We start from the raw sequence: 16,500 nt of genomic DNA on the forward strand, positions 1-16,500 counted from the left end.
GCTAGTATGGGAATTGGTGATGAAAGTGGAAGCCTCCTGTACAGCAGCCCTTTATCTTCATCATCAAGGACAATGAGCTTCTGGAGCCCCTTATATGGTTCCCTGTAGGACTGTGTTACAAGACAGTGCTTTCAGAGTGCCTCGCTGCACCGGAGAGGAAACCTTCCACAATCATACCAGCACAGATGGCTTTGGCTTCGGTGAGAGTGAAGCTGAGCCAGCAATGGAAACCTGGTGTGTACACGGCAGAGCCCAGGAAACCTGTTAGGCTGGCTGGAATCCTGCAAGGCCTTGGACACGAGCTTATGTTTTCAGACTTGTGGTAGGGATGTGATCTGAGAGGAGTATTGCTCGTTGTTTATTCTTTTCCTATCTTTCAATAAATAAAATAAAGTAACCCCCACTCTTTTAAACTGTTCAGACAATACCAGTTCAGGCTCCTGTTTTTCAGAGCAAAAAGACTTACTGAGAAGGAAAAATCCTGCTCAGTGTGCCAGATATCTGAGGTTGGTTCACTGTGCAGTTGCAGTACTTCCAACGGGTATAAAGGCTATCCTGTTCTCACTTAGATGCAAGTACCCTGCTGCTGGCAAACCCCAGGTTTGTGCCCTGGTTCCTGTTGGCACAGTAGTCCTGGTGACTTGTTCATACAGGGCTTCTTGCTCCTTTTAACTTCCGACTGATCTGACCAAATCTGTTCCAGGCTTGTGCTAGAAAAACAAGGTGTATAGTTGTCCCTTGTACCATCACCCCCTGCCTTCTCTGTGGAAACACTCAGATTTTCAAGAAGGAAGCCGATGGGCCACATCAGACTGTCACAATGTTTTGTTAAGTCAAGAACACTGGAACATTGTGGGCCTGTTCCCTTTTTTCAGTAAACTGAGTCAATCTGGCATTTTGTCTAAAGGGTCTGACAGAGGTTCTGTTGCTGCACTCAGCACATACAAGCTCTGAGGTTGTCTGTGCTCTAAGGAAAGAGGATTACTTTAAGTCAGTTTAAATGATACTTTAATTTAGACAAACTGGTTGTTCAGGACATGTATGTCCTTGGTGCAGGGGGCGAGGCTGCTGTGCAGGCAGTGTTGGTGCCTTGGGTGGGAGGCAATCACCTGAGCAACTGCTGTTCACAGATTTTGTTCCAAGGCCCTGGGGATTGATAAAGCAGCTTATAATGGGATCTGAACAGCACATTCAGATTACTGTACTGTAATTACTTTCCACTTAATTTGAAATTAGCTTTAGCTTTTTTGGACAATTATTCACAACTGCCACAGCAGCCTCTCCAATCACTGCTGGTCGGGGGCTGTTTCATGGGAAGCACTGGGTAAGGGGCAGCAGGAAGAGCAGTGCCCTGCCCCACCCCCTCCTGGCAGGGCTGTGGCACAGAATGTGACAGATCACATCAAAGAAACATCTTCCAGGGGGTTTGAAACCAAGTCTCTGGTTACAGTTGCTGCACTGCTGCAGGAGCAGCAGTTCCACCTCTGTTTCAGACCTCTGTGGCAACCATGTGGTAGAAGGAATGATGTGAGTAAACAGGATGGTTTTGCCTTCATAACTCAAAACTCCAGTGGTAACAGGGAAGCAAAGGCTTAAAATCTTTAATTTGATCAAATTTAACTTGATCTTCTCCTGAGTTACAGAACTTTCTATGACATTCAGTTGCCTTCTCTTTCAGAGAAGAGTTATTAACAAAGCCCAAATTAATTTTTCATAGAAACTTCTGAACTGCAGGTAGCCACCCAAGATGAATCACTGTGATTTGCACTATGAAGTAGATAAATGAGAAACTACTTTCAAATGGCTGTTGAATTTATTTGCTTGATAAATACAATCCTAACAAAATAAAAGTTAACCGATATTAAGAGATTTGTCTGAAGAACATTAGAAAAATCCATGACAATTCAATAGGAATTAGTGTGAATTAAACAAACAAAAAGTTTAAATATTGCCAGCAAATATAAAATGTATGTAACGAAGGCAAGGGAGAATGCTTTAGTTTACATTTGTCATCTGATCACATTTTCTGTGTTTATAAACTTTTTTCCAAATTTTAAAAAAATACTATGCTGTTTTCTATAACATATCAAAGCATTATTTGTACAAAATCAAATCATGGCCAATGATTCACAACAGTGCAATAGATAAAGAATACCACCACATCCAACAGGTGCTGAAAATAAATATCCAGATTAAAAAATAAGATAGCCTATATGCACTCTGTGGAGTTTCTGTCTATATATGGTTTGATGGATGAGTCTCATGAGTGTATCCAAAACATTAAATGGCCCTTAAATGCCAGCATGGGTGGAGGATTTTGAAGGGTAGAAGCAGTTAAAACAGCCAAACCAAAAGCAAGTCCCAGATGGGGGTGGTTGGTTTTTTAAACAACAACACAAGGGAGGCTATTGCTGAACCCCCGGTGCTTCCCCTTGGCGTCATCCTTCGGGCTTACTGAGAAAGCACAAGTGACCGTCACTTGTGCAGGGGAAGCGCTGTATTGCTTGGTCAGGCAGACACATCCCAAGTGACATAACCCATTCCCATCCCTGCCTACAAGCAGCGGCTATCTCTGAGGGATGGAAGCATTTAGGATGGATGAAGACAAAGCTCTTGGCTACATGGCAGCAGTGTGAACAGGGCCTGTCTCGAACAGGTGTGATGAGGGTGGTTAATAAATGAGTCAGTGTGTTACCTACACCGCTAAAAGACATGAACGGCTCTTGATGAACATTTCCATCATACGGGGACATAAATAACATCTCTCAAGTTTTTACACTTACTCAGTACTTCTCAGAACAAAAATGAAGCTTAAGGGCATGTCAGGTAAACACGATACCCCACAGTCTCCCACCGTTTCAGCCAACCCAGAGTAAATTTAAAGCTCCCTTGTATATAATCTGCATCAGAAAGGTATCAAAGGCACAAGCAAGAAGTGACTCGGTTAATAAGCAGAAATAATGGTGAATGAGGATGAACAGATCCACAAGGCAAATAATTAGTAAGTGTGTGTGGGTTTTTGTTTGTTTTCTGAAAATGATATTTTCCAGTTCTGCTCCAGTGAATGTCAATAATGATTTTGGTTTGAAATAAAACTGTTACTGAATTATTTTAAATCACCTGAAGGAAACCAGTTTTGAAATAATCTGATACTAACTGAAAAACTCTTCTGGCCTCTCCAAACTCACCTGAGTCTGATGAGTAGAAGCCACAAGTATTAGAGACAAAAGTCTCCAGGGCTTAAAAGAAAAGTTTCTTTACAGAATGTACACAGCCAGCAATAATTTGTGCAGTTAGACTCAAATTACAGTAATTTGCACAGTTCAGTTGATTTTATGCATAGCCAAGGAGCCTGATCAAATCGGAGTTTCTTTCCTGTCTTTACTTGGCGATGGCTTGACTTGCTGCTCCTTGCTTGCTTTTGGCTGCTCTTTGGCTGCTTTTGTCTCCAGGACACTGTCTCTTTGCTGCTGAGAAACGCCCCCGCGTTTTTCTGGCTCCTCTTCCTCCTGCACCTGCTGCTCTGACTTGGCTCGCTGCAGCAGCCGGAGCTGCACCCGCAGCTCTATGATGGCCTCTCGCTCCTCGTGAATCGCTTGGTTCAGGTGATTGTTCTTTATCTTTTAAGGAAGGAAAACCAAACATCAGGGCTCCCTCTGACAAAGAACTGCTGTAGCTTGGGGGGTTTTAGCACTGCAGTGAAGCACTGCTGCCAGCCCAGACAGCAGCGGGGACTTGCACACAACAGTAACTTAAAAACGTGGGTGTGTGGGTCAGAGCCTGGCAGAACTGCAAACAACCAGTTTGCACATGTGCAAACATCTCTGCACAGGCTCCAGCAAGTAACTGCTAAGGGAAGAGAACCAGTGAATGCTAAGAACCAAATCTTACCTCCAGTTCCTCATTCTGTCTCTGCAAATCCTCCAGGATGACCTGCAGTTCCTCCTCATCTTCACTCTCACTTTCACTCTCGGAAGAATATTCCTCGGTTTCACTTCGGCCATGCTGCTGGCGACTGAAAGACCAGTGACAAATCCTGATTTAAGCACTTCCTCAAGTCTGCCAGAACTGTGGCAGCATAAGACAGTTAACTTGCACCCACCGAATCATCTGCCAATGGTTTTTAAAAAAATAAATAAATCAGACTTTCCTTTCAATGCTTAAAAAGCAGTGATTTCCAAGGAGGATTTTTCTACAGCACAGGGTCTAGTTTCCCTAAGATCATAATTCCAGTTAAAACAACAGAAAATATCCTGAAAGATCCAAATTAGTTGAGACTTGAATAAAAATAAGTGGCTTTCCACTGTGATGTTTGCTGGGTGAGCTTTTAAGTGTAGTCTAGAGCATTACTTCAGCAAAGCATGTGTGTAGTTGTAATCAAAGTGTGCTTGCCTGGCAGGGCTCTGATGTGAACTGTCCCTCTTACCTTTGTATTTCAGCTATTTCTGCTCGGAGACGATCTATTTCTTCCTTCTCTGAGGCAATCTGTCTCCGCAGAAACTGCTCCATGGCCAGCAGTTCTTCCTGTTCTGTTAAAATCTCGTTCTCCTGCAATGATCAGTTAGTTCACTTAAAGTCTTGACTTTATTTCCTACAGGAGCATACAGGAAGTACTAGATGATGCTGTTCTCTGAAACACTTCCAGTAGCATTGGTTAGCATGTCTGCTTTGAACTCTGATCCATCAAGACCTCAAAGCAAAAATAAGTTCAAACCCAACCATGTCTGTTCTGAATCCCCAAGATGACTGCTGTACTGAATAGTTGTGTTGATGACACACCAAATCCTGGCATGTTTGGCTGCCTTTCCTTAAATCACAAGGGAAAGCTCAGGCCAACCAGCAAAATAACTAGAAAAACTAAATTATATGTCTTTGAAGATGAATGTAAGGAGAAAGGTACAGTGGGGAGAAGATCAAAGCTACTGGGGGAAGCAACGGAAGGCAAAAAAGCCAAAACAATTGCCTTGCTTCCTTTGATCAGCAGGAAAGCAGTTTAATGGTATTAAAACTGGCTTGATTTGGAAGTGCTTTCTAAGTACATTAACAATAAACGCTACTTTTTTCTTTTTCTTTTTTTTTTTTTGTTGCACAGTGTCTCCTTCCTGCTGTTAACAAGAGTCTGCTCAGCTCTGGGTTCACTCCTGCAGTCAGCTTTCCTTCCCTGCTTTACTTACCTTTAAAACAAAGCCTTGTGTTTTAATGCACAGAGAGACCCTGTTAAGCCTTCAATGTCCCATTGCATTAGAAGGGACAAAGGAGCGTTCAATATATCTGAAATATAAAATACCAAAAGGCAAACAGGCGAGTGCCTGCCAGCTACCTGTGCAAGCAGAATATTTATAACTTCTTCATTCTCATTCATTTCTTCTTTGGAGACATCCTCCTTTGAAAGGCTAGCAATTTCTTGTGCAATCTTTGTTTCACACTCCTGCCAGAGAAAGAGAACAACATTTAAAAGGACACCTTCCCCAGTCACTCTAGTTACTCTAAGAAAGATTGTTTTGAATGTATTACTTCTCAAATTTAGAACCACCATTTCAGTTGTCTCGAAAGCTTTCAGTGAGGTCTGTCCCTTCTCTGGGACATAGAACAGTTTAAAAAAATGCTTCTCAAGCTTCTTAACCCTGAGTCTTCCAGTAATTCCTCCTGGCACTCCAGGATACGATGTTTTAAGCATATAATGAATACATGCTCTGTCAAACACTGAGTTTTTAATCACACACGTATTTTTCTTGTGAACAACTGCAAAGATCTCTCTGTCCCTAGGGAGAGCCAGCTAAGCAGAAAACACAGTTGCTCATCAGGAATGTAAAGTTAAGATAAGAAAATCTGCAGTAAAAAGACTGAAACATGGTTTGATCTGTGTGCCTCTGCACTGCCTCAGATTACGGATCCATGATTTAGATGTCTGGCCAATAAATAGAAAAGTTACTCACCTGTCTCTTAGCTTCTCTTAGCTTCCTCTTAAGAGCTGTTAAGATTCTTTGCACTTCCCAGAGTCTCTCTTCTTTGGATAAGTCTTTTATGCCTGCCTGCAAGTCTCTGTGTAAACAGTTCAGTAGGAACTCCTAGAAATATTGCCAAAGAAGTTAAGTGTCTTTAATATACCACAGTAGGGCAGACTGAAAAGGAAAATCTTTTTGGCTTTGTGGCAACAGGCTGGGAATTTTGGTTTTCAAACCCTGACATGTCAACGAACAAGTGTTAACATAGACTCAGCACGTGACCTAGAGCCAGCTGAAGTGCAATACTAAAGAAACCACCCTCTTTAATGTGCTCTCCTGACCTTCCTCCCACAATAAAAGTATTGAACTATACAGCAAAGCACTCTATGAATGACACAGCTACGATCATCACAAGACCGTAACAACCTTATACACGTGAAAAAGGAAAGAAAACCATCAGTCTCTTTCCAGTGGTGTCCACCGATAGGATAATTGTGATGGAATTAAAAAGTATGTTAGAAACTTACCAGAATTTACTACTGAATGTATAAAACCCAGGGCAAAGATAAACAGAAAGATACTAAAGTAATTGCCAACCTGTCGCCTGATTTCTTCTTTGATGCTTTCTTGTGTTTCTGGAAGTGCTGGCATTGTTGCCATATTTGACCAGCGAAGGGGTTTTGTCACCTGCTTTAGGGTCACGTTCCCAAAGAACTCCTGAACATGTGTAAAAAATACATACAGGACACGATTGCTGATCTGCAAAGAAAGGACAGACAGGATGTTGGAAACAGCAGCCTTCAGTATGCCTTTCTGTGATCTACAGTCATGCCAGTTTCATGAGAAACTAAGAGATTCAAATCTGGATTAAAAATGACACTTTGAACAATGCAGCACTGGCAATAAGGAGTCACTTCACTGTCTCTCTTACCTGTGCATCTGAGGCATTTTCATGCTGAACTCAGAATCTTCACATGTCTTAGCCTACCACAGTTATTTCCATCTCTGGTAGGTACAGAAATATATTAAATCTTTCTTTGTACTGAGGTAAAGGTAGTTAGTAAAAGGGAACACCAACTGTACTATGTTATGGCTGATGGCTGGCTACACCTTCTCGCTCCTACCCCAACCTGCAGTATTTTCTACAGTTCCTCTCTCAGATGATTTAATAGAGTAGAAAAAAAGTAGTTTGAAAGGATCTTCCAATGTATCCCGTTTTAACACGAGACAGAAGCAAGTACCTATTTTGACACTGTATCTTCCATTAAAATTAAAAAAATTATCCTGAAACAAATATTAGAGTTCTGTCACTACCTGCACTTTAATTGCTAAGATCTAGTTACCAACAAAACATGATTGGGCCTGCACTGTTTTATGTTAATTGTTACCTCTTTTCTCAGCTATAAAGGTGTCTGGCACAGCAAAACAGCCAAGAATAACACCCAGCCCTTTTGCTACTGGGCCTCCACCTGGACTCTTAATTATAAAGTCAAGCTTTTCTAAAGTGTGGGGTTTGTTCTGGAAGGCCCACACCCAATAATGCCATGTTTTCATGATGCACAGGATGAATTTAAATTAAATGTTTCCAAGATGTTTATTAAGGAATCAATCAATCTAGAAACCACAATATCTTACTGGAAAATGAAGTCAGTTGTTTTTCCCCAGCCATTTGTCTGCAGACACCAAAGCCATTCTACCCATGTCATCACTGCACCAGAAGATCTATGTGCTGGACAGGGTTCATCAGCTTGATATTAAAATTAAGCAACAATTTAGTCTTCACTAAATTATTACTGAATCAGAAGCCCACAGAAATTGTGTATCTGCATGAATTATTGGACAATTTCAACATTAAATGACTGCTGTTCATGACAGAATTAAAACACAGACAGCAGTCTTTCTATCATAGTAACCCAGATATCAGACCCATAGTATGCAAACTCACATGTGGAAAGCCTTTTGTTCCCCCTTTCCCAGAATTTCCGGTTCCCGAGGCATAAGCAGAAGCTGTAATTTAGCTTAACTGTATCAGACAATATCCAATTCCCACCAGCACAACAATTGCTACAGAGAAGTTCTTCTTGGGTTGAAGTTGTGCTCTAACACCTGCTGTGTGGTGCACGTACCTGGACAGTAGGGCTGAGCACTATAGAAATATTCTGGATGTTCATTTTTGTTTCCAGTTCCTCTGCAATAACATGGTCCATATGCACAATCAGCCAAGAAATTAGGAGGTGGTTACACTCTGGCAACTCTTTCAGCAGCCTCTGGCACTCCTGAACTTTCTCAGCCTCTGTGCTCTTTCCACAAGCATCTTCAAAGCGGGACGTGAGCTCTTTGGTAAGCAGGTTTTCAGGCAGCTCTCGCAGGTACTGTTTCAGCAGGCTGGCCACTGTGTAGGGCTCGTATTCTTCCAGGTTAGGAGACTCTTCGCGATCATAGGCTGCTTTTAGCTCGTCAACTTTTGATTTTATTCCTTAAAATATTCAGACCAAGAATTAAGGGGAATTTCAACTCTAAACGTATAACAGTTATATTTAAACTTTTTTTTACTTTGAAATGCACTTATTTCACCTGTCTTTACAATTTAAGCTGATTGAGGAACACCTTTTAAAAGTTATCCACATGTAACAAAGGGAAAATCACGACTCACAATTACATGATCACTGATTCTAAAAGCACTGACTAGTACTACGAAGCAAAACCACAGCACTGACAGAGTTCTGAATCAGAACTGCTGCCAGAATTCCCCTTCATCAAGGAACATAAAATAGGGTGAGGAAGGGTAGGGAAATGTTAAGATCAATTTTGTATTTGCATTCAGCACCTTTGTGGCTGTTCAATTATACATCCCTAAGCCAAGCAGCAAATATGTTATCAATTCAAATATTGTGCAGCAAGTTCTACCTATAACAGCTTTCCTCTGTCAAAACAAAACCCACACTTCTTAGTTTCCAGATTTCCAGCTGGCCCTCCTCAGCAGAAGAATCTCACACAAGATTTTTGATTTGAGGCATCCTATGAATAAAAGTGTGTTCACATAACTATTCAGCCCATCCAAGATTTTCTGTAAGGTGTTTTTATAACTCAGTGACATTCTAGTCTTCCTGAACTTGGAGAAATTCCATTAAAGCTCAGCACCCACTTGAGTTACACCAACTCAGCTTGCTGCCATGGCTTGGCTCATACCCAATGAGTACAACTGGGCACACTCAGCCCAGGTAAAATAGGCTGAGTTTCATGCCCAAAATGAGCCCTCAGAACAGCTGGCAACTGCAATGCAATTAAGCCAATGCAATGCTCTCTTTCAGTTCTCAGTTTAAACAATCCTACACGCACAAGAGGGTGCTGTTGCACTGGAGAACACCTACGAAGTACACAGAGCAGAAATGATTTACAGAAAACACACCTGTGAAAATTCCCAACACATAGTGTCTAGAAAAAACAAGCAACCAAAATGTTTCATGGGGCTAGACAAAGCAACTGCTTAAGCTGCTGCAGTATTTATGCATACCTACCTAATACCATGCAGATGGACAGAATGAAGACAGCTTAATGAAGCCTCTAATATCGTTTGATTACTGCTTTACAGTGCTGGCCAACCTGTTTCAAATACTTTTCCTCAAATTCCTTTTCTCCCTTGTTCTTGCCCCCTTACAGGTACCCACAGAGGTACTTACATGAGTTATGTTGCTGATGTAGCTCACAAATAAAGGGATTGTTTTGTTTAATGTGACTAAAACTGAGGTCTCATTTATGTAAGCTGGTGTTATGCAACTACCATGGTTAATTAGCTGGCTGTTGCTAAGCTTAAACAGTGAAACTTGTATTTTTCTGGTTATTAGCATATTTGCTGAAAGAAAACAAGTTTTTAAGAAAAAAAAATCATACAATGGAATTAACTGGAGAAACTAACCTAGTGAGAAGCTTATGTGATAAAATGGTTATATCTCATTTTTGCTTTTGCAATCAGCTACCATTGAAGAAAAAGAATACAAGCTGGCCATACGCATTTTATTCATTATTACCATCCTATCACAAAAGGCCAAAATAGGTGTGTTTTTACTGCCATTAGGCAGTACCACCATATTAGCAATTCTGGTATTTCATACCTGCAGCCTTGCTTAACTTTGGCTACCTGATTAACTTTTGGATAATCAAAATTAATGCAGCTACAAACAGAGTCTCTAGGTGTTGGAAACAGTAAATAATAATAAGATTGCAAGTAAAGACCTTAGGAACCTTCATGTCAGTGTGCCCAGAGTACCTGAAACTCTGTAGATGCCTTCACATTTCATGCCATACTTCTCTACGTAATCTATACATTCACGGAAAACTGCTGGCAGGCGGATGCCATCATACATCATGGTCCTGTCTACGGCATGAGACAAAGGAATGCCAAACACGGGTCTATGACTCGGAACATCCACTTGAGGTATCTCTGTCTCCTGAATTGGCTTTTTCTTTTTCTTCTTCTCTTTCCACTGTTTTACAACATCTGCTGCAGTTAAGTCTTTCGACTTCTTCTCTTTATGTTTGTCTTCCTTATGTTTGTCTTCCTTGTGTTTTTCATCTTTGGGTTTCTCTTTTATCTTAAAATCCTTTTCCTTCTTTTTGGAAAAGCTGGGTTTCTTGAAGACATGTATTCCCTTGGACCGTTTCAACTTAGAAGGACTTTCAGCTTCATCACCGGAACTGTCCTCTTGAAATGCAGCATAACCTTCCGCTGTCAGGCAAAGGAAGAGAAGGGAAGGGAAGAGGACAGCTGTGAGTTTCAAAACAGCATATTGCAAGAGGGAGAGAACACAAAATCATACACAGGGAGAGAAGCAACATGAATTAAAAAACAGCACCTGCCTGACTCCTCAAAAGGTTTTCTTTGATGTTACATACTTTAGTGGACAAGGATTAAATCAAGGTTGCATAAACACACTAAAGATAAGCCACAGAGCTCCTGAATGATCTAAACAATGAATACTTTATATACTTACTCATAATGGCAATGTCCATCTTATGGGCTAGATTCCCATCTAATAGTCAAGGAAATGCAAAATAAAAACAACTGTCTGGTAACTTCTCTACGTTCCTGTAATCAACAGTATAAGAGTTGCTGTTAAGGATCATCTACTAGATACACATAAGTCTAACAAATATCTATTAAGAACAAACTAAACTTCAGCCACTTAAAACCCCAATCCCTTTCCAGAATATTATGAATTTTAAGGTATAAAGTTAGTAAAGTTTCAGCCTCAAATAAAACACAAGAAAAAAACCCAGACTCAAAACTAAAAAAGCACTAGTACACTTACTTTTCACTAGATGAATAAAACAATTCCAGTAACACTAGCACAATACCTGCCCGTGAAGGTGCAGATTTGCCTTAAAAAGCATATGGGAGAGCTTCAAACAAGTCCCTGGGCTGAGTACACTGTTCCAGCAGCAAAACACCAAGTGCTGTCTAAAACATGCACCAGTGCTTTTAACTAACTACGCCTCTGCAGCCAGCCCTGCCTCGCCTTCAGGCAAGAACATGAAAATCTCTAAAGGTGGATTAACAAAAAAACCCAACCAACAAAAAAACAACCCACAAACAACATGCAATCCAACACAACTTCCAAGCCCACTAATTCTAATTTTAGATACTCAGTACCCCATATAAGAAAAGTAAGCCTGAAACCTGGTCAACAAGGATGACATTTCATGTGCCATCTGCACCAGCCAGGTCCCCCAAGGCAGCGGGCACCAAGCTCTTGCTTCAAGGCGAAGCCCCCATTACATACAGATCCTTTGAGGCTCTTCCACTACCTAGGGCAGTGCCTCTGCTCCAGTGAGGAGGCACTGACAGCCAAGTGCTCTTGCTGTGTGAATAGTTTTGGGTAGAGGAAAATTACCCTCTTAGATAATATGAGAGCATATCATGCATGAGACTACAGGCTGTAATTTTTTTAGGTGAAAGATCTTACGCAAAAGAACCAGAGGACATTTGGTCTTTTATTCTTCCAGTTCTGAACTATACCAGGCTGCAAAGTTTCTCAGCATTACTTCAGCACATCTAAGGAGCTGTCTGTATTTTGAAGCCTCCTCAGTAGCTCTGTAGAAGATAGCTTTTAATAGCCAAATAAATATAGGAAATGTATTAAAGCACGGAACTACTATAATATAATTACAATTATTTGACCAGCTCACCCTTCCCAGCTGGGACTCTTCCCCTAGGACTACCAAACACACACTTTCATAGCAGACTGTGAAAGACCATAGAACTGTTACTGTCCAAATGGATTTTAATATAAAAACGCAAATGTTAACTGGAGCACAACCACCAACCTCTCTATTTACTGCCTATATCATTCACTGGTTTTGTAAACAAAAAACAGAAATGGGTAAGGAAAACCTGCAGTACAAAAACTAAGGATTCAAATCTCACTCTTATAAAGAACTGTGGATGCACCAGCTGCAGGACAAAGGAGGAACACACATCACCATTCTGGCTTTGTGAGACTGCGACAGGGCTGGCACTGAGTTTCAAGACGGACTTCACAGATGTAATTTCCAAACAGAAAGCCATACCTTCACCAGACAGACTCCAGAACAATTTGCCCCCAGTCTTTCCTGCTGGATAGCTGAGACAGCTCCCAGTCAAACAGCGTGGGGTTCCACACGCACACTAGGAACATGTCAGCACAGGGGATCCAAGCTTGGAGGTCGGTGCCACCAAGAGAGCTCCTGCCTCACATGTCTCAACACTCCATGTTGCAACGCAAACCCTAGTGCCTTTCTAGGTCTGTGGTAATGCAGCACCAGCAATAGCACATTACTGAAACTGGTAATTCTTGACTTCATGAGAGAAGACAAGAAGCAGCAAGTTAAATACAAAACCAGCCTTTTGTAATTTGTCTCAGTAACATAAGTCAACAAAGTTTAGAAATATCTACTAATACTAATACAGATTCGTAGAGCTTAACCCACCCATACCAAGAGGGGGTTTGCACGTCTCTCAGAATAGCCCAGTTTACTTTATTGTATTTTTGGTAATAAAATTACTGCATCCCTTTCACTAGTGACGCAATACAGTGAAATATAAAGAACTTAAATTTATACAGAAGAAATATTATCAAAACCACTTGACAAATCAGGTAATTCTAAATGTGGAAAGAGTATTATCTACTGTTAGTAAACTGATATTTCTGTTCATTGTTTCCTCAAGACTTCTAGTACTAATAGTCCCCATTTTCCCATCACTCTAATACATGTCCATGACATTTTCCTACATCCAGTAGGAATGCAGGAGATCACTACTAATGTAATAAATACTCAAATTCCACTGGCATGATGGACTATCTGCCAGTTCCTTGCTCAGGCTTTGTTAGACCTTCCTTCCACAAGCATGTCTTCACTGCAGTTATTTTAAATGTGAAGTAAAATGAATAAGAAGAGTAAGATCTACTATGTACATTAAGATCTACTACCTACTTTATCTACAGAAAAAGTATAGCCCTTATCTCACTGAAAATTATGAAAACCTCTTTTAAAATAATAATAATAAAAAATCTAGTGTTACATTGGAAAAATCTAACTTACAGGCTTAAAAGCTTTGTCATGCAGCAAGGCCACTATCATTCTATCACTCTGCATACTTGGGAATACTCCTCCTGCACTCTTACAACAAAGTTATAAAGTCATGCTATAGTATTTATTGTTAACTCAAAGGGTTGCATTATGTAGAACTGCCACTTATCAAACAAGATACTTTTTGCCCATCATGTCTCTGATGAGTTTTCAAGTAATTTATAACTCTACAGATGATTCAGCTGCCTGGGGAAATCTGCAGCATCTGTAATTAATTCACTGAAAGAAAACATGGATGGCTTTTACATATGAAAGAATTAGTAGGTCAAATATGACCGATCTCCAATGCTAGCATTAGTTACCTAATTTCAATTTGTCAGAGGGATTGCCTTCCAATTGTATACCATTCCTAAGCAGAACTGTAACATACATGAATGGACAATGAGTTCAGATAGATGGCTTCTATTTCTTCTCCCTGCCCACAAGACGTATCGTTACTATCAACACAGATTTCCACCTTACAGACACTACTAACACCTACTATCCAACTTTCAATTAGAAAGGCTTGTCTTTAATATGTATTCAACTCACTGATGTGAGCACAGCAATCCCAAACGAATTCTGCATTCAGATTACTCTGCAGAGCTATGCCAGCAGAGCAAATGAAGCTGAAATAAGAAATTTGCCTTACTTTGTTTTGATTTAAAATAATCACTGGCATTGAAAGGTAGACTTTTAAACTATTTGCAAATGGTACTTTGCTAGATAAATGCACAGTGGTATATAGAGATTCACAGTAATTTGTCAGTACAATAGGATGTAGCTACACATCCTATTTATCTCAAAGAAAACCTTGATATGAAGAGCCTCTAATGTTTACCGGGGTAGACAATTCTAGTAACTTCTTAGTATGTAGATCTGGAAACTCTGTTCAGAGCTTCTCCACTCATCAGATGAGTTAAAATAATGTTTTATTTGCAATAGCAGTGACTTGCTATTGCCTTCATCTACTTCCCAAAAGAAGAGATGGACCTCCTGGCCAACATATTAGGGATTTGGCCTTCAAAAATATTTCCTGAAAATTTCAGAAGAGTTCATACTAATGATACTACTAGTCCCTTCAAAAGACAGTCTGGTTTATAATTCAACCAACTCCAGATTTTCCTAAGAATTATATAAAAAATAAGAAAATTATTCTAAACAAAAAAATCCTAGCTGCATATTGAACCCATCCCATCCAACAGCATCAATCTCCGAAGTAAAAAGAATAAGCAAGAGTAAGATCTACCACATACAGACTCTTTACAGAAACTCTAATGAGTAGAACAGCTGCTTCTTCTTAAGTATTTCTTATAACCTTTTTCTTTTGCAAGGAACTGCATATTTTATGACTGTATCAACACATGATTACTGACAGGTATTTAAACATTAAAAAAAAAAAATCAATTACATTGGTCACTGTCTCAGATAATCCATTACTGCCTAAAACAGATCCATTTTTGCTCTCCTGCTGTCACAGTACAAGTTCTGATTCAATCAGGAAACAGATCTGATTTAAAACTATGCCACTAAAAGGAAAATTCCTTTTAATCCCTCATAAGTCCCCTAATCTAACTCACTCCACAGCCAACCAACACCCAGTCTATCACAGAGGAGTGGAGAATAGAAATTAGTGGCTGAGATATTTTTCTAGCAGCTGACATTCCATGTAAAAAACAGTATTCCATTTAATTTTCTATTATCTCCAAAACATTTCTAGCACTTTTCCTCCAGAATAATTGCTGTGTATTATTAGATTACTGCCATTAACATGAAAAAATATCAAATCATTATATTAACCACATAGGAAAAAAATGCTTTTTTGATATAGGTACTAATAATGAAGCTAAGAGTACGTCGCTCTTGAAAACAGGATTGACCTGAAAAACTAAAATTAATAACTGTGGGATATTTATCCTTCCCTCCCTATAAACGCTCTTGCGCTTCAAGCACTACTGAAGTTTACATTTAGAGTATTATCAAAATAGCCCAAGGTACAATTACAGTTTGAGGAGTTAGGATGACCTTGTCATTAGTTCACTAATTGCAAATTCAACAAACTCTGCCACAATGTAATGTCCACTTGTCGTCTTTATACTGACATGTTCATTTATATTTGTTTAAGCCCCAAACTACATGATCATGGCAGGTTGTCCAGAATCAAAGCAGGTAGTCAAAAAATATGAAAAGAAAGAATCTGAACACATGTAACAGAATTTAAAAGTTGGAAGAAACTGAAGAATCAGAAGTATGGGAGGAATAAAAAAATGCCAAAGCCAGAAGGGAAACTCTTAAAAATCAACCATGATAAGCAACTGTAAAGAACCCTTGTCATTCACACAAGCAAAATGCCTGTTCAGGGCATATTTACAATAATGACTACTTTTGGACTGTATGAGATGTACTGAAAGCTTTGTATGTAACTCACTCTTCTATCTGAGCAGCAATTACATGACAGATATGTATTAGGGCTAAGAAACGATGAATACTTTTTACATTAGAGTTGCAAGAGATGATTTGGTTCTTCCTATGTTTTACATTTTTGTGTTCTATGAGGATTTTTCATACCTTTAAGGTGTCTTTTAAGTAACAAGAACTGCTTTACATCAGCTATGAAATGTGTTGCAATTTCTTGCAGAAGAAAGCAGCTACAGTGCTAGTGTGCACAGACCTGCATGGATTTGCTGAAGAAGCATTTTTCCTCTTAAACAACAGCCTTCATTTAGACTATCACCATGAGCCATGCTGAATTCAACCACAAAGAAACCCACACGATGTACAACGCTGGTCTCTACCAACCCCAAATTTAGAGGTGTGCAATGCAGAACTATAACAGAAAGCTTGTTTGCAAAAAAAAAAAAAAAACACAGTTACTGATAGCCTGAATTTGGACCTAGCCAATCAGCAACGAATTTTCATCACCAATTCAGTAATCTCTATTAGGTCACTG

The 16,500-nt window shown here is 39.8% G+C and overlaps 1 protein-coding gene across 3 annotated transcripts in view; it reads right to left on the reverse strand.

Annotated features, from left to right (window-relative positions):
* Positions 1 to 1,793: 1,793 nt before the first annotated feature.
* Positions 1,794 to 16,500, reverse strand: part of RALBP1 (ralA binding protein 1) — a 33,562-nt gene continuing 18,855 nt past the window's right edge. For 2 of the 3 annotated variants that reach the window (XM_027737085.2, XM_027737086.2), the window contains exons 3-10: positions 10,213 to 10,671; positions 8,072 to 8,421; positions 6,543 to 6,704; positions 5,937 to 6,068; positions 5,321 to 5,428; positions 4,427 to 4,548; positions 3,892 to 4,015; positions 1,794 to 3,620 (exon numbers count right to left, since the gene is read on the reverse strand). In XM_027737085.2, coding sequence (XP_027592886.1) covers positions 3,357 to 3,620; positions 3,892 to 4,015; positions 4,427 to 4,548; positions 5,321 to 5,428; positions 5,937 to 6,068; positions 6,543 to 6,704; positions 8,072 to 8,421; positions 10,213 to 10,671 — 1,721 coding nt within the window. In that variant the 3' untranslated portion in view covers positions 1,794 to 3,356. Of the gene's footprint in view, positions 3,621 to 3,891; positions 4,016 to 4,426; positions 4,549 to 5,320; positions 5,429 to 5,936; positions 6,069 to 6,542; positions 6,705 to 8,071; positions 8,422 to 10,212; positions 10,672 to 10,936; positions 11,047 to 16,500 lie in introns of those variants that run through there. The other variant, XM_027737091.2, reaches the window with a different exon arrangement.

This window comes from Pipra filicauda, unplaced genomic scaffold (genome assembly GCF_003945595.2).
Source record: "Pipra filicauda isolate LSUMZ 115617 unplaced genomic scaffold, ASM394559v2 scaffold271_size1040873_pilon, whole genome shotgun sequence".
NCBI classification, from domain to species: domain Eukaryota; kingdom Metazoa; phylum Chordata; class Aves; order Passeriformes; family Pipridae; genus Pipra; species Pipra filicauda.